This window comes from Rattus norvegicus, chromosome 2 (genome assembly GCF_021556685.1).
Source record: "Rattus norvegicus strain SHRSP/BbbUtx chromosome 2, alternate assembly SHRSP_T2T, whole genome shotgun sequence".
NCBI classification, from domain to species: Eukaryota; Metazoa; Chordata; class Mammalia; order Rodentia; family Muridae; genus Rattus; species Rattus norvegicus.
In genome coordinates, this window is record NC_141535.1 from 8027110 (window position 1) to 8054587 (window position 27478).

Genomic DNA, 27478 nt, shown 5'->3' on the forward strand with positions numbered 1-27478 from the left:
AGCAAACCGTTGAATTGAGAATGGGGTCCCCAATGGAAGAGTTAGAGAAAAGAATGAAAGGAGTTGAAGCAACGCCATAAGAACAATTATACCAACAACCAGAGCTCCCAGTGACTACCATCCAAAGACTACACATGGACAGACCCTTGGCTCCAGTTGCATATGTAGCAGAGGATGGCCTTGCTGGGCATCAGTGGGTGAAGCCCTTGGTCTGGCCAAGGCTCAATGCCCTAGTATAGGGGAATGTCAGGACAGGGAGGCAGAAAGGAGTGGGTGTGTGTAGGAACTCTCTCATAGAAGCAGGGGGTAGGCAGGTGGGGTATATTCTGGAGGAGTTGGAAGAGCTCTGGGAATGAAGATGATAAAAAAGATATATATTATATATAATATATGAATGTTATATATACATATATTATGTATAAAGTGTATATTATACAAAATTTTCAAAGAATTATTAAAATATTATATTTAAAATATACTTATGTAAGCCATAGTATATATATAAAGAATATATAAAAATGAAACTTAAAATATTAAAACAAATGTGAAGATAAACCTGACAAATATAGTGTTGTCAGTGACCTTTGTGTGGTGGGGATCTCTGTGGTAATTGAGACCCTGTGGTGGAGAGTTGTAATAAAGTAAGATGTAAGAAACAGGAGGCATGAAGGTTATTTCTTCCAAATAACAATCTGAAGATCTCCAAGGAAAGAAAACAAGGACAGTGCAATGAATTAATTTCTGTGTCCCCACCCACCCAATTTCTATTTTGAAGCCCAATCCTCTACAGTGGGAGAAAATGAATGCTTAGGGGAAAAATAGCATTCAGAATAGGTCATGATGGCAGGACCATTGTAGAGAGATTGCTGGCTTTCTACCACATGTAGAAATTTTTGTGTGTTATTGTCAGGATGACCAATATAGGTAGGATTGCATACTATGTGTTTCACAAAGCTTGTAAAACATATTTTGAAAGACTTTTTTGACATGAAGAAGTGATATGTTTGATCTGATAACACAATGATTTACAAGTATAAAACTACCTCTCCTAATGTCGAGATTGTCTTCTTTTTGCTTTGTGGAAACTGTTTACTTTTATGAGATCCCAATTATCAAATACTGACCTTACTTCCTGAGTGTTTGGAGTCTATTCAGGGAGTCCTTCTATATCTTGAAGGCTTCTCTACTTTGTCCTCTGATAGTTTCAAAAGAATGTTTCCTTTTGAATAGATAGAAGGTAGTAACATATGGACAATGTATAAATTGAAAACAGACTCGTGTTATTCTATTTCTCTCAGAAAATCTGAACCAAATTTGGCATAATGTCATGAAGTTAGTTGGAGGCAGGAGAATATCCACAGCTTATATAGAAGATTTAAGCAATTAGATGTGCTTTAAGAATAAAACAAAACAATATTTATATCAGCTTGTCAACTCTACAAAAAGTCATTCTTTAGTGGCAAACCAAGCAAGAGTGGTGACATACACCTGTAATACCAGCACTCACGAAGATGGGGGAAGGGGGTTTGAGTTGTAGGCTAATGTGGCTTGTCTAATGAGTTCCTGGCCATTGTCACCAACCCAGTAAGGCTGCAAACAACACAGAATCAGTGACATGGTGGCACGCATCTGGAAGCTCAGTCCTTACAGAATGTGAAGATGATAAGTAAATTCCCAGTCTTGTCTTGAGCCAGTTCAAGACCAGCCTGGGCTATAGCACACTCTGCTTCTAAAATAAACAAATCTTCCCCCAATAAAAATTGTAAGATCTTCTACTGCCTCATTGGACTCTTAAGCATTTTTGCTGTGTAAACTTTAATAAGGGAATATTGTAGACATCTAGAGAAGTGGAGCATAAATCATAAGTGCTCACAAAGATATCTGAGTACTAGAACAAGCCCCCAAAGCAAGCAAAGTGTTAAATTTTGTGTTAATCAGGAAAGCAATTGCTGCATTCAATTTAGAAATATAGAAAAATTCCACCAAATTGCTTTATACGCAATTTTATTAATTCTAACCCAAGGAATACTAATATAAGAGATACTACTCTGGAGGCTGGACTGTTTTTGTATTTACAATTTAATTAATTCAAGCCACATTTTATGAAGCCAGTAAAATTGCTTACAGGAGGCCAACAGAAAAATCAAAGACGTTGGCCAATGTGGGCAGACACACTGGAGAGTCTAATGTAACCAGCTGTCTGTTTCTGTCTCTCTGTCCTGGTTTTGCCTCTGTTATGACTTTGGCATACCCTTTAGCCAGATGGAGAAATCAGAGAAAACATAAATTGGGGCTCATAAAAATGGGGATTGGGCTAGAGAAGAGCTCTTTGATTTATGATATATTGTTTTGAAAAATAAAAGGAGGGTCCATTTAAAGTGAGTATAATATTGTAAGATATATAAGTGAAAATATTAAATTACTTTTTAAAGTAACACATTCTTCTCAAGTTACCTATAGAATACGTGGATTCTTCTTTATTTTATATGACATGGATTGGATTCTTCCCAGCATCCCTATCATTCCCTTTAAATCTCATTCTAGACATAGCTACCTGTTCATAATTGATGTGCAGTCCTGTAGACCAACCATGTCTGTGAATTTGCTTATGAATGTGTCTCATACCTGAGATGACGAATTTTGCTGTAGCTTGTTGATTTCATTTAACATTTAAGGAGCGTTGCCTGTAGTGTATCTATTTAGCCTGATTATTAAGAACAAAATACTATTTCTTAGTATGCAGTATTACTCAGATTAGTTCCTTATTAATTTAACCATTTCACTGTTCATGACCCACTGCAAAGTCTTTCATATAATAGACAATTCCACCAGGAATATTTTAGTATGTCCATCTTTGTAGCAGAATGAGATCACGACTTAATGCATGACAAGATCTGGGAAATGTGGTGGTGGTGGTGGCTGTGGTGATGGTGGCTGTGGTGGCTGTGGTGGTAGCAGTGGTAGCTGTGGTCATGGCTGTGATGGCTGTTGTGGCTATGGTGGTGATGGTGGTATCAGAGATATGTCCTTTATGTATTTGCCTTTGGTTTTCTATTTTGCTTGAATAACTTTAGACAGTATCATATCTTTCACCAAATATGACAACCAGAAGTTCTAGGCTTAGATTCTATAAAGATCACCCTCTTCCTTTGTATTAGCAAAGGGGAGAGGTTGGTTTGCATCGATAGGTCATTCTAATGCTACAGCTGTGTAAATAGAACATGCTGATTTTATGCATTTGCAGACAGGATAAATGGACATGCTAAAATGCAGATTCATGCCACAGTGCCAAACTATGCTTAGTATAGTCTTTGGCAGAGTAACAGAAACAATGGCAATGCATTCCCATACAAGTGTCTCACATTCAGAGCAGCGGGCACTTTTTCTGGACCTCACGGACAATTAAGACTTAGGACTGCTGTCCTACTGTGCACTCAGCTGTCCCTTTAACCTGCCTTTAAGTAAACAATGTAACAAACAACCTTACTTGTCTTGGACTTCTCATGTAAGCAATTTAAGCTAACACACAGCTACAACCTCAAATTATATACTCTTCAATATTGTTGACCCAAGAGTAGCATATGTATAATTTGTACGTGTGTGATGATACTCATTTGCTGAAAACAAAAAATATTAGACTGAAACCTGTCCTACCAAATAAATATTCATTATAAATGTTGAAGGCAGCATATGGCTATTGCTTCATAAAGAATGGTGTTTGAAATAGTGTTTCTTCTTTAGGTCAGTTGGAGTCAGTGACTTAATCACTTGTAAACCTCTGTTAAAGATTTCTGCAAAGTGTATTCTTTATTCCTTCTCCATGTGGTACCTTCTGTGCTATTCAATAAAAGAGAATCAAAGCCCTTCGCTAGACACAAATACTCAGACATGGGCAGAGAGCCTCAGGCAAGCACAAATTCATGCCCAAAAAACAGACAGGGATAATAGAAGAAATAGGGAGAGCAAAGTAGAGAAGTCAATTCTGAGCTCATTCTTGGTCAAGGTAAATCAAGAAGAAGTGGGTTACTAATTTTTGAGTAATAAGACACCCATACATTGTTGGTAGCTTGGGGTTTAGTATTAATGTACTCAGGCTGTCTACATTGTGGTGCCTTGTGTGAAGAGTCTTTAATATATTACATATATGCATCTTGGGTTCCTGTGTGAGGAACATGCGAGGCTGTGTGAGGAACTTCAATGCATTACTGAAGCATTTTGGAGCACCAAGGGTGAGGGGAGAATAGCTTGAACTCTTATTAGCATATTTGGAAGATCCCAGAGACACAGACACTCACTCAAGACAGACACCGGGACAGATTCACAACACAGCATTCATGCAGGCACAGATCTAGACTCAGCAGACAGACAGAGAATAGTGAAAGACATGGAGGAACAAGGTAAACACATCAAATCTGGTTAAATGATATTATGAGAAGTACTTTATTGATTTCTGTCCTTAGTGCAAAACTGACATGTTATTGGTGACTTGAAGTTTATTACTAGTGCACACAAACTGATCACAACAAACAACTATACTGTTCTATAATATTGTGTGAGATGTTATACATTATATGTATAAATAAATGTATATATTTATATATGTATAAATATGTGTATCTGTATGTATAAGTATAAGTATATATAGATGTATACTTAAGATTACTAAGAATATACACACACACATACACACACACAATGACTTTGAGAAATGTCAGGTTCATACATCTTTAATAATATTAAATCAGTTCACTGCAAAGAGCCAGCAAATACTTTCTTTGTGCCATGTGTGATATGATTCTCATTTTTTACTGTGGCTTTTGTCATGGAGGTTGATTACAAAAGGTAAATAAAGACATGTAGTTTGTAAGAGTTTTAGGTCCCCAGAAATGATGTTTGTTATGTAATTTGCACTAACAGTTTGCAAAGGGAAACTCTCCCCTTACCGATTGGAGAGTTGAGTCATATCCTGTGAATCTGAAGCAATGGGTGGTATTTAAACCTCACTGGTCCCTCCCACTTTCACTCTAAGTCTCTGCAGTTCAGAGCAGCAAGTGCTCAGTGCCGAGAGGCTGTTGCTCTCCCCTGGAGGTGAACAGACACTCTAGCTCTGTGTTCTATGAAGAAAGCCAAGTCTGCACAGTGAAAAATGATTTGTTCATTTCTCAAGCACTATGTTAGATAGCTACAGGCTGAAAAGTTTCTGCAATTTACCGCTCGTTTGTCATAAGGTACGTGCAAGGTTTGGATTTACTCTTTGGGTTGTGGCAGCTTTAAATGCATGTGGCAGTTTCAGGATTGTGCCTCAGAAAATGTTCTATCCCTGAGTACTGAGCATGGTATTTATGAGTCTGATGTTTGTATTTTGGACTTACAATGCATCCCATCTAGGAAAGACCTAATTTAAGAGATCAGTATCCTCTTGGAACTTGTTTATGAAAAAGGCAGAACCTTGGAAATGCTGAGACTCTGTTAGTTTTACATCGCTTTAGATTGTTTTTAAGAATCAGTTATTTTAGGTTATCAGTTTGGAGGTCTTTTTCCATTTTGTTATCCTATGTTTCTATTAAAGGTTAATATTAATAAATATTAAATTAATATTCAAATAAATTAAGGTTTTCATTCTTTCCTAAATGATTATGGTTCTTTACTGACATAACAAGAAGGTCTCAGTCACAATTCAATGTGAGAAGGAAGGTAGCAAAGGCTTCTTGTCTTGCCATGTGTGGACTGGAGTAAGGGGCTATGGGCTTTGGAACTTCAGGTTGAGCAATTTTTTTTTAAATGTATGTGAGCTTGTTTACCACAGCCTGCTTTTTCATGTGCTGTGAGACAATCATGGTACAGGTTGATGCATGGAGAACTCTGCATAGAAAATGACTGACAGCTTTGTTTAAGAGGTTTAGATTAAAGATAACAATCCTGTTGAATTAGATAACTGACTCAAGAAAATGAATGTAAAATTTAGGGTAGATATCTTGTGTTATTTAACTTCAGACACTCATATTTAAAGCCATTAACTTCATTTGACATGGAGGAAGTGGCTAATTTGATTTTGAGAGCTCTAGCTATAAATTTGTAGTATAGAAATGAGCTGAGTTCTTAATGTACTAATGACAGTTGGTACTATTAATACTTTCTTCCTAATTGACTCACTGTCATATTAGGAATGCTTCATTTCTGTTCAGATTTATATACACTATAAAACTGCTAGATTCTAACTAAAACATAGAGGTTACATTTCACTAGAAATATAGTCAATAATTAATATTTTTGCAAAGGTCAAAGGGTTAATGAGATGATGGAAGGAAAATTATTTTCCTCTTCTTTAGAGGATGAATTAAATTTATTTTAACTTCCAAGCATATTTGAAGGAGTACTTGGTACTTGAGAACAAAAGCTCTATTAGAAAATGGTACCACTATGAGAGCATTCAGGACCTTCAGTAGTGGAAAAAAAAAACCCTACATATTCACAAATAATGATATCTGTGATAAATAGAATATTTTGGTACTTGAATATACATTATACTCTTGTTTTTTAACAATATGCTACTTCCAGCAGTATTTAGCAGTTTATGCCATTGACTGACATGGCTGACCACAGAGGCATGGTGGTTCCCCCTATCCCTTCTCTTACCTCATTCTTTGGCTGTTCTCCTGGTTCCCTTCCTCTGCAGAAGTGTGGGCCAGTGGTATGAACAGCACTCAGAAACAAGATAATATTTCATTTCTCAACCTGATTTAGTTGAAGAAATGGGTGAAGAAGATATATATGGCAGAACAAGCCTGGAAGAACATGTGGGGTTCGGAGTAAGAGAGTGTTTCTAAGGGGTTGTTTCTGAGCATATGGGGTTCGAGGCAAGGGAGTACTTAGATCTCTGATATAAACAATGCATGTGTTTCCAAGGGGTTGTTTCTGTGTTTTACTAAAGTAGAAGAGTTTGAGATGTCAAAGATAGCACTTTACTTAAAATTCAGTATATTTCTTTTTCGGAATGAAGGTCTCATTTCTTTCCAATTTGTAAATTAATTTTTCTTTTTAATATACAAATTATATAAAATGTTTTCTCCAATTTGTAAATTAACTTTTCTTGTTAATATACAAATTATATAAAATGTTTTTCAAAGTTAAGCTCCAGGAAAAAAAGAGTGCCAAATTTTAAGTCTCATTGGCTTTTCAAATTTCAAATAACGCAAGGAAAGTCATTCTCAAAGAAATGTTTATTGAGTGGCAATTAAGTGTTTTCAACTAAAATCAATACATGCTTTGTCTCTACCAGAAAGTAAGTCATTAGATGCAAAGCATGTTTTCCTCCTCTTATTTTTTTCTCTTAATAAGACCTTGAAATGTTCTTAATAAAGAGCAAAAGCATAGAAAAAAGACCCCCATTGAAGGAATCAGAGAAAGAACTGGAAGATCTTGAAGGGGCTCGAGACCCCATATGTACAACAATGCTAAGCAACCAGAGCTTCCAGGGACTAAGCCACTACCTAAAGACTATACATGGACTGACCCTGGACTCTGACCTCATAGGTAGCAATGAATATCCTAGTAAGAGCACCAGTGGAAGGAGAAGCCCTGGGTCCTGCTAAGACTGAACCCCCAGTGAACTAGACTGTTGGGAGGAGGGCGGCAATGGGGGGAGGGTCGGGAGGGGAACACCCATAAGGAAGGGGAGGGGGGAGGGGGATGTTTGCCCGGATACCGGGAAAGGGAATAACACTCGAAATGTATATAAGAAATACTCAAGTTAATAAATAAAAAAAATTATAACATGATCCTTCTGATTCCTGAAAATTATATCCTTATAGATTACACATTAGATTCCACTGTCTCTACTGAATCCTGTTGCGGGGCAGTATATGTAGTGTAAAGCATGAGCAATAATCTCCTTCATTTTATCCTGAGGATTACAGTGGTGACCACAGAGCTGCTTAAATACACTCACACACCATCACCACAGAGTGCAATCATATGCTTGAAACTTTGACATTTCAAATTTCATTTCAGAAAGTGGGGGTTAATGTTAGTGGGTGTTAAGACACCTACTTTCATCCAGTAAGGATCTGAGCAAAGATGTAAAGCCTTTCTGTTTGCCTGATAAACAAGAGACAAAAGTTATTTTCTCTGTACATTGCGTGCTGGACTGCAACATTTTGCTGCGTTTAGATGCTGTTGTCCTACTGTCTCACTATGGAGTCCAGGCTGGTCTTGAACTTGTAGTCTTCTTATCTCAACCTGCAAAGGGCTATTCACCTCAGTTTTTTAAAGTTAAAATAATAGTAATGATAATAATAACAATAATAATAACAATTATGATGATGATGACGATGACGATGACGATGACAATGACAATGATGATGATATTCTCAAAACTCTGTTGACCACACTTTTAAGATGTCATTCTTCACAGGGTTTCAGAGAGCTAAGTGTCCTCTCTACATTCAAGCTTTGTGTATTGAGGACTTTCTTTGATCTGGTCTTACAAGGCCGGGGTCTATGGGATAGTCACCCAAAACTCATTATTCTTAGTGATTTCCACAGTGTAAGTATTCCAATTGGCTCATGAAAATAAACATGCTTCACCAATATTACTGTGTGTTTTAGCTTTTAAAATTGTGGCTGATGCAGTAGGCTGTTTGCTGCCTTTGTTGAAATGGCTACAAAATGATATTTTCTCCAATGTGTTGCCTTTGAAAAAAGAGACAAAGAAAACTCCCAATCTGAATAAATAAATAAATAAATAAATAAATAAATAAATAAAACATACATACATACCAATAAACTTCCAACCACTTCTGTACTCTAGATGAGGGTAGTTTATATTTATAAATATCTATATTGGTCAAGGACTAAGGGCTTCTCTTTCCATTGGTGCCCAACAAGACCATCCTCTGCTACATATGCAACTGGAGCTATGGGTCTGTCCATGTCTAGTCTTTGTGTAGTGGTTTAGTCCTTGGGAGCTCTGGTAGGTTGGTATTGTTCTTGTGGGACTGCAAGCCCCTTTAGCTCCTTCAATCCTTTCTCTGATTCTTCCAATGGGGATCCCGTTCAAGAAAATTTAGTTCTCAAAGTGTTGATAAGATTAAAAAGCAGTTCCGGCAGTTCCTTAAGAATTTTCTTTAAAGGTCACTTCACGTGTCTAAGAATTCAAAACATAAAGACAATTTCTTTTCATAGAAAGTGTAGGTCAATGTAAAGTGTGAGTTATCCTCATGGACTGGCTAGCAATGATACAGCTTCAGAAGATGCATGAAGTTGATTGTGATGATATCATGTGAATATAGCCTAGCAGTTCTTTGCAACCAAGTTCACATATGCATAGACTTCAGAACCCGTTTAGGAGTAGCTATGTGGCTAGGAGATAAGGGAAAACAAATAGAATGAGGTCTTAGCACAGTCATCCCCATGCTCTGAAAAATGTGGGATCTGAGGAAGGAGACCTCGAATAGAAGAGAACAGAAAGGTCAGTACTTGTTTGCAAGGCTGACACTCTCTTGTTTTATAAGCAGCAATGAAGTGTGTGTGTGTATGTGTGTGTGTGTGTGTGTGTGTGTGTGTCTGTGTGTGTGTGTGTATTTTTACTTATTTACATCCTGCCCACTTCACCCCTCTTAGTCACCCTTCCCACAATCCTTCACCCATCCCTCTTCTCCTTCTCCTCTGAAAGTATAAGGCCCACCAGGTATCTCCCACCCTGGCACATCAAGTCTCTGTGAGGCTAGGCCCATCCTTTCCCATTATGGCCAGACAAAGCAGCCCAGCTAGAAAAACATATCCCATATATAGGCAACAACTTTTGGGATAGTCCAAGCCCAATTTATGTTTAAATTGTATTTTCTCGTACTTAAGGCTGTAGGTGTTTACCAAATATTGATTAGTAATTCAGACAACTCCAAGGTCAGTGAAGCAATCTGATCCTAATGGAAGGGTTCATAGACATCTTTGTTATAAGCACCAAGCATTGTATTGAATGTGCATTTAAGTAAGCCCACATAAACTCTGGAGACACACGGCTGAGCTTTAATCCCATCTTAATTTAGTAGAGATACACAAAGTAAGCATTGGTGTCCCTTTGCTTGAGTCCTTACAGTAGTGGGAAGGCATTAGTAATATTCATCCATGGCATTTTACAGGGCGTTGAACACAGGAGGCAAGCTCTAAATCCTTTGATCTACAAGTGTTTCTTTTCAAGGTGATGATGAGGACGATCATGATAGAAGTCTTTTACTAGTTGTCCAGCTTATTCTTTAACTGCCTTACAGTTATGGACACTATTATAATTTTACTCCCATTTTACAGCCAGAAAAGGTAAAGTATACATACACAAATGGAGTCACTTGTCCCTAACATTATACAAAGGATAGAATTGAGTCTGGGTGTCAGAATTCAGAGCACGATACCTGCCCAACTGTCTTGATGTCAGGAGTTTGAATTGAGTGCTAGGAATGATACAGAGATGCAAAGGGAATGAATAAATGTTAGTACGTCTAATCATGCTTGTGACGAGCACAGCTTCCTTCTTAGTGACAGGGCATCATAGGCAGGGATAGGTTGGAGTTGTTTGAGAAGTCATGTAAGATGCGGTTAGCATTAGTCCAAATATGCTAGGAACTAGTGAAAGTAATCCATTCTTCTAAATGACATGGAAACCTTTTTTTGTTGTTGTTGTATTTTTACATGGGAGATTGGCAGAAACAGGGTATGTGTTTAAGTCACCTGATAAACTTTTTTTTTTGTTTTGTTTTGAGGGAAAAAAATCCTTGTTGCATCTACATTTGTGTACACACTCTTGATCCTTTTAGTGAATTCTGGAATGGCATTGTTCAAGGCCTTTTTGCAAATCTGTGTTTTTATCCAGGTGGCACAGAAGCCTCAAACCATGATTTAAAGCATTGGAAGGCCTTACAAACAAAAGCAGTTTGAGGAACAATATTTTACAAAAAGCATTTTCAGTGACTAGCAAAAACACATTTGTTTCACAGTCTGAAAGCAGAAGCCCCGTGCTCACAAGCATTTCACTAGAGTGCTTAAAATATAAGACTTTACAATCAAATTTATTTGGCACAACAGAACACTTTCCAAAGTGACAATGGTGACTAAGGGCTTGAACTAGGAAATTGTGCAGGTTTCAGAGAGAGAATTAAGAGACTTATTGTTTCAAGTTTTCCAAGGGATAGGGGAAAACAAATTTTTTCCTGTAAAAATATTTGATGAAGCACAACTAAATTGGTCCAAGTGTAGACAATGGAGACTTCTCTATTGGGAAAATTGCATATTTGGCCTTCAACCAAGCAAGTGTTATAAAGAAAAAGAAAACATCTCAATGAGCACATAATCACTGGACTGTTTTTTTTCCCTTGGTTATAAACAAAATATCACACAGTTACTTAGGAAGACATTCCCTTCCTCAGACTTCATAAAGTGGAAGTGCATTTGTTTCCTGTGGCTTGTTCTCTGGATGTAATTTCTCTATCTTAGAAACAGTGTGTTCGTTTAAGGTGAATAAAATCCTATTGTGTATATGCATCACATTTTCATCATCCATTTGTCTGCTTATGGAAATCCAGACTGCTTCTATTTCTTAGCCTTTGTGACTGTGGTGACAGTCAGTAGGAATATGCAGGTGTAAGACAATGGTTTATGGCATGTACCCTAGCATGGTATAGCTGAGTCATATGGTTGTTTCTATCTTGAGAACATTCAGACCCCTTCATGCTGATTTCCATAGTGAATACATCAGTTCACAGCTCCACCAGCAATGGATGACTCTTCCTCTCTCCTCACCCCCTCACCCTTGTTTGCTTTTGGGTTAGACATCCTGACTAGGGAGAGACAGAATCTCAAAGTGGTTTTAATTTGTATTTCCCTGATGGCTAAAGATGATGAACATGTTTTAAAATATTTGGTTGTCATTTGTGTTTCTTTGGAGACTAGCATGTTCAGTTTACTAGCCCATTTATTAATTGAAAAAACAGGGGAGTGTTTAACTCTTACAATTCTTATATATGCTCTAGATATTTTGGTTAGAACTGAAAAGTAACTCAAACTCGGGAAGATTGATAGGTTTTGTCTATGCAGAAGATCTTAGATTAACTTTTATGTGCAGCTATTACATATGGTGTGAGTGCAGCATAGGTCTTGAGACTAGACAGGGGACTATGAGAGGGAGATATGCAAGAGGGGACTGGAATCAAAACAAGGAGCTGATAGAAGCCATGTAGCACAGAGGCAGCAGGGAAACTGCTGGGGAGGAAGGGACCAGCAGGAATGTAGCAAAGGGACAGAGGGGAGAAGGAAGAGCAACAGACACAAGGTTTAAAAATGTCAGAGTGAAATATTGTTTCCTGTAGTAATTGCAAAAAGCTAGTAAAAGCAAAACTTTGAAGAAAGAAGATAGAATAGAAGAAAAGAAGGAAAGAAGAGCATTCTAACTGAAGGCAAGCACCTTCCTGGCTCCCAGGAAACCTGGCTTTATAGGTTGAGACTTGGCGCCCGCATCCCTAATCAGCTAATCCCTCTCAAAATTGTGCTTGTTCCTTTTTCCAATTCATCTTTCCCAAAATGTAGCTATTATTTTTGCACAATTTTGTGGAAGTTTACAAGAGATTTTTGACTGAAGTTCTATGAACAAAAAAAAATAAGAAGAAAGTCAAATAGTAGTCATGGTGACCATACCTGCAATAAGAGCACTGAGAGATGACACAGAAGGGCTAGTTCAAGGCCAACTCTGGCTACATTGTGAGTTCAAGGCCAGGCTAGGCTACATCAGGCCTTGTTCCAAAATTTAAAAAATAAAATAAAATAAAAAGGAGACGAAAAAGAGGAGGACATTAATGAAGGAAAATCAGAATCCAAATATCAGTTTTACTTTAAAATCACTTTTAAAAAAGTGGTTTCACATTAAACCAGCCATAAAAATCCCATAATATTTTAGTTGACCTGAATAGGGAGCAATGCATAGTCACAAAATTTTGAATTAAAAAAATTAAGAGTGCCTTGGTGAAAAGCTAACCATGTTTTCCATTTTGTAAGTGAAGATTATTTTGCTGCAGGCCAATCAAATGAGTTTCTTAAGGCTGTGCATCCAGTTCCCCAGAGTACAGCTGAACACAGGCAGCTCCCCAGAGCACAAGGAAACATAGGATATTCAGCTGCACCTTGTGATTACTTTGCTCTGTCAGTCATCAAGACCAGCATCATCTAATTTAGCATTTAAGTGGTGCCACAAAGTTTCACTTTTTACAACAGTGATAATTGTCCACACCTTGGAGTAGCTTCCTTTTAACCAATAATTATTTTTGTTTTTCGGGGAGTAGAAAAGAATATATGTATTTAAAAGATTTACTTGCTTCATTTTTATGTGTAAGAGTGTTTTCATTTTCACCGTTCTACCTAGTACCTGCAAAAGCCTGAACTGGACATCAGATCCTCTGTAACTATTATTTCAGAGGGTTGTACAATGCTAAGATGTGGGTGCTAGGTCTGGGTCCTTGCAAGAGCAAAAGGTGAGGCATCTCTCCAGCCCTGGGAAAAATATATCTCAAGTTCCATTGAAATACTTTCTCATGCCTGAAAATGTGTCATTGACTTATTTACTTAGCACCATGGACACATTTTTCATCAAAAGAGCTCATGTTTAACCAATCTCTTATATTAAAGTCTTGTTATACCTTCTTCCCCCTTCCAATTCTTTATATCCTAAAAAATCAATGTGCATTCAAACCAACAGAAAAGTTCATAAATGCTTAAGTTCTGTTAGTAAACAATACATACTCAACCCTTCAAGTCACCTCAACAAATGAGTGGCAGCCATGGCTAAGTCACACCCTATATAGTAATCAACCACAGTTATTGAGAAAGTGGCGAAGCTTCATCAGCCACTTTCACTGCTGTGACTGTGTCTCCACCCAGGCTGCAGCACTACAAGGAATTAGGTCCTCTATGGTTCTGGGTGGACCATGCCAAAATACTCCTTATAGGACAATTCTTCAGCTTGTATCACTGTACAAGTCACCCTGTGAGTTTTCTTCACCCTCCATGGGCTCAGGCCTGTGCATCTAGGATCCACTGGGTTGTGAGTAGAGATGAAGGATATACATTTTCAGGAAAGCACTCATAGCATACACTTTGTTATCCTGGGCCCAGTACATAGTACTGACATCTTCTCATTAACTTGGGGAAGCCATTTGAGGGTGAGCGTAGCTTTTAGGAAGATGAGTAGAGAAAGATTTCTACAGAAGGCCTCACAAATCACTGCTTGCAATAAATGTTGTGCTCTGCCACATTTCCACTCAGTAACCAGGGTAAGATTTGTGGGTATATGGCAGAGATGCAGGGCGTGGGAGGCAGAGAAGGAGGCACGATAAATAAGCAGCTTTGCCTGAATGCCCCGAGCCTCAAAGAATCAGGAAATTAAGCTGTGAGTCGGGATGAAGTAAAAACAAATGCATGAGGAAACTGAGGTTGTACTGACAAGGAGTAGCTTTGTTGTGCTCCTAGGAGAGGGAATGGTTCAGAGAGAATTAACATGGTCTTTCTGAAAATGAAGAGAATCTGCTGTAGAGGAAGAGAAGACTGGTGGGAAAAGGCTGTGTGCCCCCCCCCCATTAGTGGGATTAATAGGAAGAGAAATCCATGTGGCCTGGGCATGGTTTATTAGCCTAATAATAATAATAATAATAATAATAATAATAATATTATTTACAGAATATCCAAGGTACAGTGTACAGAACTCAAAAGGTCTATAAGCTGAAAGGCTCAAGTCAGGATGCCTCAGTCCTTCTTGGGAGGGAGAAGAAAGCAACCACAAGCGGTGGGGGGGGGAGTGAGGGGCAGAGGAGGGAAAGGGAATGAGGTGGGGGGAGAGGGGAACATGATTTGGTATTGGGTGGAGGAAAAAGACAAGCCTGAAGGCCAGCAGAAAGAATGGAAACAGGCAACCTCAGGAGGAAGGAGGTTGGCAGGACCCTCCAGAATGTACCAGAGACATGGGAAGTGAGAGACTCTCAGGACTCAAAGCGGGGACTTTAGATGAAATGTTTTACAGTGGGGAGAGGCAACTTGTAGAGCCTCAAGTGAGAGATGGGGTTGCTATCCCATAATCAAAACTCTGACCCATAGTTCTTCCTATCTGGAAAAAATGCAGGGATGGAAATGGAGAAGAGCCTGAGGAAAAGAAGATCCAGTGTCAGGCCTAAAATGGGATCCAGCTCAAGGTGAGGCCCCAAGGCCTGAGACCATTACTGAGGCTATGGGGTATTCACAAAAAGGGACCTATAATGGCTGCCCTCCAAAGACCCAACAAGCAGCTGAGTCAGATGCAGATATGTGCACCCAACCAATGAACAGAAGCTGCTGACCCCTGTGCTTAAATTAGGGAAAAGCTGGAGGAAGCTGAGGAGGAGGGCAACCCTGAAAGAGGATCAGCAGTCTCAATTAACCTGGACCCCTGAGATCTCTCAGACAACAACCAGACAGCATACACCAGCTGAGATGAGGCCCCCAACACATATACCTGGTTCTGGGTTCAGTCAGAGAATATGCACCTTCAAGAGACTGGAGGCCGCAGGAAGTTTAGAGTTCTGGAGGGATGGGGGTGGGGACATCCTTGTGGAGACAGGGGGTTGGGTGGGGAGGAGGTATGGGATGTGGTACAGCTGGAGGGTGGACCTGCAGGGGAATAAAATCTGGAGTGTAAAAGTAAATAATTTTTTTTTTAAAATTCCCATTCTCAACTAGAAGGTCTGGGCTTAAATCCAGACATACCTGGGGATGTACCTACATGTTAGATACTCTGGGGTGAATTTCCACTGCAGCAGGGAAAAAAGAAGAGTGCTTCTAATCTTCTAGTTCACATATACTATGTGACCTTGAGAAATGTTTTGTTATGTTGTTTGTTTTGTTTGTTTATTTTACATTAGCTTTCTCTACCCACAGTGAGAATGCAAATCCTCTTTATGGAATAAACAACAGGAGGAGTCATCAATATCCATACTCTACTCTGCCCATGATCATAATTCAAGCACACACCAGTCTAGCAGTCTGTGCTGCCATCAATTCGTGTTAGACAGTCAGGAAAAAGAAAAAGAAAAAGTTTGCGATGTGCAGGGCAAGTCTGACAAGCAGAGTGATTTGGTAATCTTGCTTACCAGATCCTGTTTGTATTTCCTCAGTCTTCTGTAATTTCCTGAGTATTTATCCAGCTAAGGTTAGTAGGGTAGGACGTGGTGTACTGCAGAACTGACAGGATGCTGCTTAATCCTGCTTTTGCTAGGGAGCAAGAACAGCTTGGATGGTTTACTCCTAGATGGGAAGGATGAGTCCAGAAGTAAAGCATCAATCTGTCAACTGATCTATCAGTAAACACACACACACACACACACACACACACACACACACGCACGCACACACACACTCACACAGATACACAGATACTCACACTCACACAGATACACACTCACACAAATATTCACACACTCATGCATTCACACATGCATACTCACACACAGGAGAGAGAGAGAGAGAGAGAGAGAGAGAGAGCACTATAATGAATAGTTTCATATTAGCATCTCTTGGATTGGCATTTCTCTAGTTTTCTAACATGTGAATTATGGAAAAGGGTACAAATAGAATGACTTTCATATGTACATATTTCTACCTTACCCCAGAAGCTCAGCAGAGGAGTAAAATATATAACTTTACCTCTGTGATTGCCAGACTTTAATAAAACTCTAGTCAGTGTTATGGCTTCTTTAAGAAAAGCTCATTTGCATGGTCATGGTGATGTCATTCTGCCATCCCAGCGTTTAGAAATGCTAGTCTACGTTGGCTACATTTCCAGAGAGCAAAGCTCCTGTCCTCAAGGCCTTTGGCTCACATGCACACTCCTTTTTCAGCCCTTTCCCTCCTGGTAAAGGGTGCAGAAATGTTTACTCAAGAGCTTATGTGCTTGCACACATGAGTCCACAGGTAAAACCCAGAATGGACACAGTACATGCACAAAAATAACAAAATGTAAGATGGACTGAGCCACATGATAAGGGTCTGAAATCGCTGAGATAAGACCCCAGACGCAGATGCAAAGACCAAGAGCATCGTTAATTCTGTAAAAGCGACCAGCATGCAGTATTAACCATTCCTTGACATGGCCTTCTTACAGGGAACTCTTTAGAAGGCTTAGGTAATCTAAAATTTCATTGATGGGTGCTAGGGAGTCACAGGCGGTCAGTGGTCTGCATTCCTAAGTCATGACCGTTTAACCATCGGATGAGATAGAACTGCCCAGTACAGATGGCCCGTTCTGATGTAAGACATTTCCCCATTTTTGTGGTTATCCCCAGGCTGTTCTTTGGGAGGGGGTTTATGATCTTGTTCTGGATTTTATGGTCTGTCCCCGGGGGCTGATTTCTTATGGCCTAGTTTCTAGGACTTACGGTCTTTTCCTGGAACTGGTGCTGTATGCCCCCCCCACCCCAAAAAACAGGCCTGGTTCTTAAATGGAGATAAGTAGGGTTTATGTTGTCCTTTCAACATATGAGAAGGTAGAAGAAAATCCAGGGTATGATAGAGAAGCTAGTGGTCAGCTTCAGAGAAGTATTTTATGAGAAAGCACCTTTAAGCTGAGACCAGAAATATGTAGAGTTAATATTGGTTTACCCATTATTTGGGAATTAGTAGAAAAAAGTTACAGAAATGGATGTGATATATCTAGCACAGTGTCTAGCACAGGTTGTTAGCCTGTGAGACTGCAGCTCACAGGCTGCAGTTACTGCCTCTGACTCTGCTTTGGAGAGGTATAGGTTCAGCTGAGGTTAGCCAGGAACCATTGTGGATCTCCACCTTTCTGATTGGCTCTCACTGAGTCTTCTCTGGGCATGGATTTCTCTTGATTCAGTATTTCTCCACTGAGATGCATACCTTGTTGCTCTCCTCCCTTGTGTTCTAGTCCCCGTTTGTTTGGCTCTGGTTCCCTGCTTCCCCTGGGAGTGGATACATTCATGTGGAATTAATTCCAACCTACTAGGCATTCTCTTATACATGACACTCCTATCTCCCCAGTGATGGGCCAGACTCTGCTTTGTTCCTTCCCTGGGCATCTTAACTAGTTAGGCCTTGCCCACGAGGTCCCTAGCTAGGATCAAAATGAGTTTTATCTGCTACCAAGGCTTTGTACTTCCTACTTCTTTATTTTCTACTCCGATCTCGAACTCTTGTTTTATTTGTTTGTTTGCTTGTTCTTTGTTTGTTTTGGTTTTTGAGATAAAATTTTGCTATGGGAGCCGGATGTAGATCTCTCCTGAGAGACACAGCCAGAATACAGCAAATACAGAGGCGAATACCAGCAGCAAACCACTGAACTGAGAATAGGACTCCCGTTGAAGGAATCAGAGAAAGAACTGTAAGATTTCGAAGGGGCTCGAGACCCCATATGTACAACAATGCCAAGCAACCAGAGCTTCCAGGGACTAAGCCAATACCTAAAGGCTATACATGGACTGACCCTGGACTCTGACCTCATAGATAGCAATTAATATCCTAGTAAGAGCACCAGTGGAAGGGGAAGCCCTGGGTCCTGCTAAGACTGAACCCCCAGTGAACTAGACTGTTGGGGGGAGGGCGGCAATGGGGGGAGGGTTGGGAGGGGAACACCCATAAGGAAGGGAGGGGGGAGGGGGATGTTTGCCAGGAAACCGGGAAAGGGAATAACACTTGAAATGTATATAAGAAATACTCAAGTTAATTAAAAAAAAAAAAAAAAAGAAACATGGAGGCAAGAGCTGATGCAGAGGCCATGGTGAGGAGCTGGCCACATTGTGTTCACAGTGAAGAAACCGAAAGGGATGAACGCTGGTATTTGACTCACGTTCTGCCACCTGTAGGATCCCATCTGTAGGTTCCGGACACCCCCATTCAGGATGTCTCTTCCCTTCAACACTGAAGTCTCTATAAATGCCTTCACATATGTGCCCAGGGGTATGCATCTCAGATAATTCCAAATCAAGTCAATTGGGATGTGAATATTAAATATTATGGATGGGTACCTGCTTCTCTCTTGGAAACACCTTAAACAGTGAGGGGTCACAGAGCAGGGTTTCTAAAAGAGCATACATGGGGAAAGGTACCTTTATTGATCCAGAATGCTTTCAGATTTTAGGCACATAACTGACAAAATAGTAGCCTCTGCCTTGCAGGAGTGTCACCTGGCCCTTGTTATCAAAGTGTGGTATGTTTCTATTTATCCAACTGTTGCACTTCAATGCTGTTATATTCTCAAATGCTGCATTGACAAAGAAAGGTACTTGTAAGGTGTTTATTATATTTAATATATGCAGTGTGAGCGACTTTTGTCACAGAAGACCTCACAAGTCACTGAAAGATATAATCTTTTTCACATTAGGAATAAAAAAAGCTTACACTATCTAGACTTGAAGTTTAACTTCTGAATAGTTTCTTACCGAGTTTTCATTGCTGACCCACTGAGAAGCTGACAGAGTTCTTGCTACTGTATTGTTTCCCATGATGGGTGAGAAGAAAAATAGGGCACATCTGAGAGAAAATAGGTGACTGCACAAAAGACAAGCACATTTCTTCTGCTGTCAAAATTAGCAATGAAAATGAAGATTGAGAACATCTGCTTTAATTATGCTGAGTACAGGCTGTTCTGTTGTTTCAAGATTTCTGCCAGAAAAAGAGAGAAGAGATATCTGCTAGTCTATCACTAGCTTCCCCTGAAGCTAAGTCTAATTTGATTTTATTTATATAAAAAGCTATGGTTGATATTAAATAATGCTTTATGTGCAAATATCCAGTGAAATGTTTAGAATTTCTCAGAACCAGAACTGTGACATGGGAAAGCAGAGACAAATGCAGTGAATATAAATTTCAAACAGGAATGATTACCAAAATGTGCTAGCCCAATGCTTAATTAGATATGGGAGACTTTTGAGCCAGTGGAAGTGCAAACACTAGTGCAGACACTAGGAGAGCTTCTGCCAAGAGCAAAGGAGATGGCATAGAGCACAGGCAGTTGAAGTCTTGAGAGATTTACCAAGTGTCTCAGGATGTTAGATGCTATAGAAAATTAACCCACAAAGCCCCATGTGCTTTTTACATCTGCCATGTATCAGTGAAAAGATTGGTATGTAGATTAGACTCTCCTAATGTACTACTAAAAATATTAATATGAGGAAAGAGAGCAGTGCTTTTCAGATTGACTAAAAGGTGTTTCTTGTCAGCTTTTGTTATAGGTAACATGCATAATTTAATCTTTAAAAAGCTAAAAATACACAAAATATATTTTGTAGATTTATAAAAATAAATGTCAGTTAATAAATACATAAAATGAATATATTCTGTACAACAATTTTAACAAGTTATGATACTTATATTTATTTTGGATTCATTATAGAATTAATTAGATCAATATTTATAACATTGTATTTAACTTCAATCTTTGCTCTGTTCATGACTGGCAAATCATATTGAATTAAAGTCATGGAAGTGGATTGTCTTTCTCAAAACCAAAGGGAAATGCATTTTAATGTTTTATTATAAAATATGGGATCCATTTAAGGCTTAAGTATTATTGAGTTCTCCTCTCTCCTTATCTTGTTTGGTTTGTGTGATATTAATGATATTAATTTTTTAAAGTTTTAATTAACTTATGACTTTTTTGTATGTGTAAGGTGTGTGTATATGATGTCTACATGTGATGTATGCCATGCTTGTGTGGTATATCTGTGGTGTGTGTATATATGTGTGTGTGTGAGAGAGATGTCTATATATGATATCTGTGTGTGATGTGCATGTATATGATGTGGGTATGATGTGGGTGCGATGTGGGTGAATGTTTTGTATGTGTGATGTGTGTGTATAATGTGCATTGATGTGTCTCTGTGATATGTGTTCATTGTGTGTGCATGCCTGTGTGAAGTGTGTATAAGTGATCTGTGTGTGAGGTATATGTTTGATGTGTGTATGTTGTATGTAATATACATTTGATATATATGTGATGTATGTGTGTGGTATGTGCATATGAGATCTTTCTTCATTGTGTCCACATCCTTCTGTTTCTCTTTCTCTTCCAGCTCTCCACCACTTACTTGCTTCTCTTAGTGATGCCTGAGATCTCTGAGTGTCTGAGGTCATCTCAGGAGTGGAGACTTCTGGAATGCAATACCCAACTCATGCATTATGGCACTATTCGCAGTCTGCCCCTATTCCCCAGGATTATACAGAGACAAAATAGTGGTCATCTCAGGCTTCTTCTCTGTCCAGGTCCTCTAATGTTATAGTGGTGATTGACTAGGCTCGCTTTTTTCAGGGAATATTAGGCTACTAATTGTTCAGATGTTCAGAGGTCAGAACACTGAGCGTAGACATGGCCTCTCACCTCTCTGCTACCTACTGATGCATGTGTGACACAGCAGTCACATCTGCAATTCCTCTAGGTGCAGTATTTTAAGACATTTTTAAAGCACAGAAAGTATAAAGAACAACACATTTCCTTTCTGCACAGTTGGAATGGCCACAACCTTTTTCAAGCTCTTTTTAATATCTTATATACATTTTTACTTAAGTGAAGTAATATGATTAATTTATCTGGAATTTGTTTTTCATACTGTTATTTCTTTAAGACTAGTTGATAATGTTCATGTTTGAGAGAGCATGTGTGCTTGTGTGTGTGTGTATGCATGTGTATGAGTGTTTCCCATCTAGTGGAAGCACTAGAGTAAGAAGATGGGGATTGAGAAAGGTCACTAAAATGGGAATTATTACCACCAAGGTAAGATTTGGAATCTGGAGCCTGTGTTGGGGTTTCAGTGCCAGTTGTCAACAACAATGCAAAAGTTCAGAAAAGACCAGCTTCTATGCTGCCTTGTGTCTACTTCTTTTTGCAGTAGTCAGACCCATCATACACAGAGCTGGACTGGAGGGAAGAAAGCTTAACTTAGTGTGGATGGGTGCAGTACAGGATTTCATTTAGCAATGAGTACAGAGGAAATGATCACTCCTGGAGACAGCTTTGGAGAATGGGTTCCTTTACTGGGGTAGAAAAAGGGATATTTATGGCCAGGGTCTCTGGGACAAGGTTTGTATGACATGCACCATTAGCCAGGACAGTGGTAATAGAAGATACAGCATCTACATACTCAGGAGCTATCGGGCTGAGGGATGAAGCTTGATAGCTGTCATTTTTTCTAAGGTTGATGTTGGTGAAGCTGCTTTGTGATGCCAGGTTTGGAGTGGGGAGATGACCAACTCTTGCTGTCCTTGTGTTTGATCATGTTTAAGTATTGGCATTGAAGTTCCTCCTACCCTTCCTCTGTAGCCCTGGGCTATTATGGTTGTAGACTCCTTGCCACACTCAGTGGTGGAAATTAGGGAATTAAGAACAGTAATGCTAAGGAGAAAAAGAAATCTATGCTATAAGTAAAGCTTTGATAATTAAATTTGAAAGCTACCACATTCACTTTTCCTGTTTTAAAATGTGGCTCTGAGATCTCACCGTGACCCAGGTTTTATGTGTGTAAGTCTTAACATAGATGAAGAGACTGTGAGATATACTTTCTAGGCTACTGACTGCTGTGGTCTGCTTGTCCACAGTATCTTCCTCTTAAACATATTCATAGCCACAATATCTCTGAAGATAGTAAAACATGCTTTCAATGAGAGCATTTTCAAAGATGCCTTGGTGAGATTTTAATTCAAAGCATTCTTCAACTGAATGTATTACATCAATACTTTCCTCTAGCTGGAGTGTGTCAATCCAACTTCACAGCTTGGAGAAGTGAAGCCTGATGTTGTAGCTATCCAAAAACACACTAGACATGATAGTGAAACCTGATGTTGTAGCTATCCAAAAACACACTGGACATGATAGAGACAAAGCTCAAGTGCACATCTGTCAGATCTCAAAGCCAGGACACTGCCAAACCATGTTACTTAGAAATACACTGAGGCTCAGTACACCAGTACTTGAGAAATGCACTTTTAGTCAGATTCTCTCAGCTCAAACATAAACTCACCTTTTTATTTAGCCTGAAAGCAGTTATTTATTTTTCTTATCTTTATATTGTATACTTATAAAGATTAAATCAGGCAATATTTTAGAAACTTTGGAAAGTGCCTGGTGTATAATATTCAGTAAATTATTACTACTATGAACTATTTTTCAATATTCAGTATTTTGGAGTTATTAAGGACTTTTTCATTGCTGAATGCATAAACAAATAATTGACCACTTATAAATATGTTACAGGAAAAGTTAATAATAACATTGTTTAATTCAAAAGTAGAATTACAAAAAGGGTTCAGTAAATGAAGTTAAAAATATTCACAAAATATGAACACTCCTTTGTTAATTTAATTCTTCAAACCAACAAAAAATAAACCCCTGATACCCATAGACTCCTGTATCAGCTGGAAATTACCTATTTAGATATATCAAAAGGAAGAAACAGTATCCTGAACATTATATTGATGTTTGTGTCATCACTGGACCAAACATACAATGATAGCCTAATGAGGTCCTGTCAATGCTAGTGGCATTGGTGCTGCTTGAGTTTGTATAAATGCATTCTGATGTTTCCACAATGAAGAGGCTCAGGATGATCTCCCCAATTTTAAGCAGCTCACCTATTAGTTCTAAAATATTTATGTATCTATCAAATGTGGAAAATATAAACTCACTGCAAATTTGTTTTTCTCTTGATACACGTTACCTCAGGTTAATGATCAGGTCTCTCATAGGACATGTCTTTTCCTTGATCATTTCCATTAATACCCAATATGTTGTTCTTTATACAGTAGAGATTTGATCGGGAGTTAATGACTGAGTGAGAACCTTTGTAAATTGTGGTACATCAGAAATAATTCTGGACCGGGATGAATCTTTAAGGACTGAGTTAAACATAGGGAGCTCATTGTATTGCATCTTGATTGTATCCCCAAAATGAATGATACCTTGTCCCCAAGGAACCAGTAGAAAATGAAGGGATCTTTGTTTCTTTAATTCTTTCTGCTGTATTCAGGATCTAATGCAAGACCTTGCACAGAATTGATGTTAATGATTGTGTTTGAGTCACAGTCTGTTCTTTTAAAAATTTCCAACAAGGTAATATTCATGATTTCTAGTCTTGCTTCAAGACGATTTTGTAGTGTATAGCCTTGATGTGTACTGAGTCTGGGTCTTGGAGAAATAGAAGTTAAATTCTCCCTCCACTATTAAACTTAATGAGCTAGCCAGGCCCCCTGGGTTTGGGAGTCTTCACAGTTCTCTATTTTTACCCTACTGTGTTTTTTTTTCTGAGAATGTTATAAAATAGAGAAGATCACAGCAAGCTTTAAATTTCTAAAATCCTCCAAAGCAAAACAAAATAAAACCCAATATACTATGACCGCATATATCAGAATGATCTAAATCTCAAAGGCTGATAGAGATGTTTGCTGTGGAACATAGCAATACTTCGAAAATGTCTTCTTACTGGTAAATTTAATCACGTCTGATCACTGCCTCATAATATTTTTAGTCTTCAGTCTTATTTAAAAATGTTTGTGATCTTGGATGATCTTCAGTCTCTTGAGTTGATGGGGCACAGATGAATTTTTATCAAGTATCAGTCTGAAAGATTGTGTTGGGATTTGTGAGAAAAGCCCATCCTGTACTGTTTGGTGCCTAGTCAGTTCTCATTAAGCTCTACTGTACTCTTTCATCATTTCTACTTTTTTTCTGGCACAGAAATATCAGTTAGTAGTTATGAGAATAGCCTGGTGCTTAGCCTCAGCCAACGCTGCAGTGATTCAGCTTGGGTTGGAGAAGGAGTTACCATCTCTGGGTGGGAGTGTTTGTTCATTCCTCATTGGTAGCTGAAGAGAACACTGAAGTGCATGACCTTTGTCTAACCATAGTCTTCTATTTCTATGTGAACACACATTCACTGATATTGCCATATCTTACCTCCTTGATTTAGTGTCTGCTTTGAAGTGCATGGCTTTATAGGGACCGAAAAGCTTTTCCTTTTGATTTGTTTGGATGGAAGTTTGCTTATTCCAACACATGAAGAAAAGTTCTTGCTTCATACACTTTTGACAGTATCTAAAAATAATTTTTTATTTCTGGCTTTGATCCTCACTTCTCCAAAGTATTGTTTCCCTTCATTGATATGCATCTAAAACATGGGCACTTCACAATATTGCTTTGTGCTTGAAAATAACTCCATTTAAAAATAGTGAATAGGGTTATTTAGTACTGAAAGTATTTCTTTGGCATATTTTACTGTAATAGATTTCAAAGATAAATAAGAGCTATGAAATGATTTCCAGTTGAGGTATTAGTTTTTAAATTAAGTATTGAATGGAAGAATCTAAGAAAAGTTACACATACAGAGGATTTTTTCTTTAACTGCTAAAACTCAGGTTTAACTGGACATCTTCCCCTTGTCTTATTTATTGAACAAGCAGGGCTAAATTTTATGCATTTAGAAATCATATGCTAAAACTTCAGCCTGCCATCATAAATTTAACCTGGGGCTCTCAGCAAACTGGCTGCAAGCATCCTTTGTGTATCTGAAGCTGAACACTTTACACTGTAGAGCCTTCTGGAGACAGATGATGGTTGAATTGACTGAAGAATGTCAGGTTTGCAACTTAAAGTTGGGACCAGAATCTAACTTGCAATATATATATATATATATCCTGAGGCTTGAGTTCACTACCAAATCTGAATTACTTGGCAGTTTTAAGTTAAAGCCCATGACAGTGGTTTAGAAACAAGTTAAAGCAATTGATTTTAAAAAGCCACATTTTAAAAATAACTTATTTAAATTATTTAGAAGTAATCAGACTCTCCAGTGAGGCTCACCCTTAAATTGCCAATTTGCATTACAGTTTATCTTAGGATGGTATTGAAAAAACAATTTTCCCAATTTCTCCAAGTGCATTGGCTATAGGCTACTTTCTTGTAGTTTATTTCCTCCCTTTTCCATTTGTAATTTTTAAAACCATTAGCAAAACATAGCTTTCAAGCATGTACTTTATTCTATTTGTTTATAAGACACACCGAGTCATTTGGGCAAGGGTAAGAGGTGGCTAAGAGTACTAGCTCATACACCATCCTTCATAGATAAGAGCTCAAGATATCTTTGGTAATCAGACTTGGAGGGTTCTTTATCCTGGCTCAAGACGAGGCTTCTGGAAGAATGCAAACATGTAGTAGACAGAATTATTGCCAGAGGATTAGCAACAGGTGATTCCCCCTTGCATTTCTGAGCCTTTCTGAAGCCTGTAATGATTAGGACCTATGTTCAAGGGTAAGGGGTAGTGAGAAGGTACAGAGGTTCTGGCCTTGATGGGCTGGAATAAGACATATGGGAATATATATCAAGCCTTTGTCAAATAATTGGCCCAGGGTTCAGTTCCAGAGTAACTGAAAAACAAGTTTAAATAAGTGCATAAACAACAAAGACAAAAATATGTTCACTTGGTAAACACAGCAATCTCCTGGAACTGACCTAATAATGTATCACAGATGAAGTGGCCTGAACAATAGAAACATATAATCTTAGAGCTTTAAGACTGGAAGTCTAAGTGTGGTCAGGGCACTGTTCTGCTCTGCCTCAAGCCTCTCCCAGCCTCTGTATTGACATGACAGCACACCTCTCACATCCACATGGTATCCTTCTTGTCTTCCAGGATTAAGTGGGATATTATTCCAGTGTGATCTTAATTTAACTAAGCATTGCTTTTTACCAAAAAGAAACAATTAACCAGGGACTGGATTGTCACTTTCCTCAGAATAGAGTTCTTTCATAACTGCTATTTTCCATATCAACTGTTTAGTTTTCATGACTTTTTAATCCTGTTTCTCATTTTTCTATGTGATATAACTTATTTTAATTTTTTGGATAATTTAGCCTTCATGATAGTGCAGATTGGTTAATCTCAGGCCTCTTCTTCCACCAACTTTGTTCTTACTGGTGGGCAGTAATTCAAAGGTCCTAAAAAGAATTTTGGCACTAAATGGGCGGTTGTCTTCTTTGAAAGAGAGCTGCTCCTGAAGGAGAAAATGCTGGGAGACTCGCTGCGAAGTGTTGAATCCAGGGTGCCTTGCGGGCCTGTGAGCTCCACTGGAAAACGCTGAACCCACTTTGCCTTCCTGGCATTATTTTGTTTTACAGAGAAATGAGCAGCACATTGAGGTAATAGGCTTGATGCTAATCAAGGAATTAAAACTGGGAATTCAAATGTATCATTCTTTGACTAAAGAAGATGTCATTAAATAAATGATAGATTGAGCACAATGCCACTGCCACAGTTTTGGAGCTCGATTGGTGTCCTTTGGAATCCAGTCTACCTTGATGCACTCAGTCTTTCCCTTAGCTTTAAGATCTTGGCTACATTCTTGTCTTTCTGATTGATGATTCTAGTGAAATTTTTTGCAAGTAAAGTCAAGCAAGCCCTCAGCAAGAATTCT

General features: G+C 38.6%; 1 protein-coding gene and 1 non-coding gene across 21 annotated transcripts in view; one reads left to right on the forward strand and one right to left on the reverse strand.

Moving 5' to 3' along the window:
* Mctp1 (multiple C2 and transmembrane domain containing 1) overlaps positions 1-27478 on the forward strand; it is a 729346-nt gene that overhangs the window by 235616 nt on the left and 466252 nt on the right. For 9 of the 20 annotated variants that reach the window (XM_087621564.1, XM_087621570.1, XM_087621560.1 and 6 more), the window contains exon 1: positions 5022-5228. Coding sequence is in view for 5 of the 12 variants with exons in the window: in XM_087621551.1 (XP_087477677.1) it covers positions 5172-5228 (57 nt within the window). In the remaining 7 variants the exon portion in view is untranslated. 20 annotated transcript variants of the gene reach the window in all.
* On the reverse strand, positions 21331-21462 carry LOC120101280 (small nucleolar RNA SNORA17). The gene has a single exon (XR_015679335.1). It is a non-coding gene; the product is annotated as a small nucleolar RNA SNORA17 (small nucleolar RNA).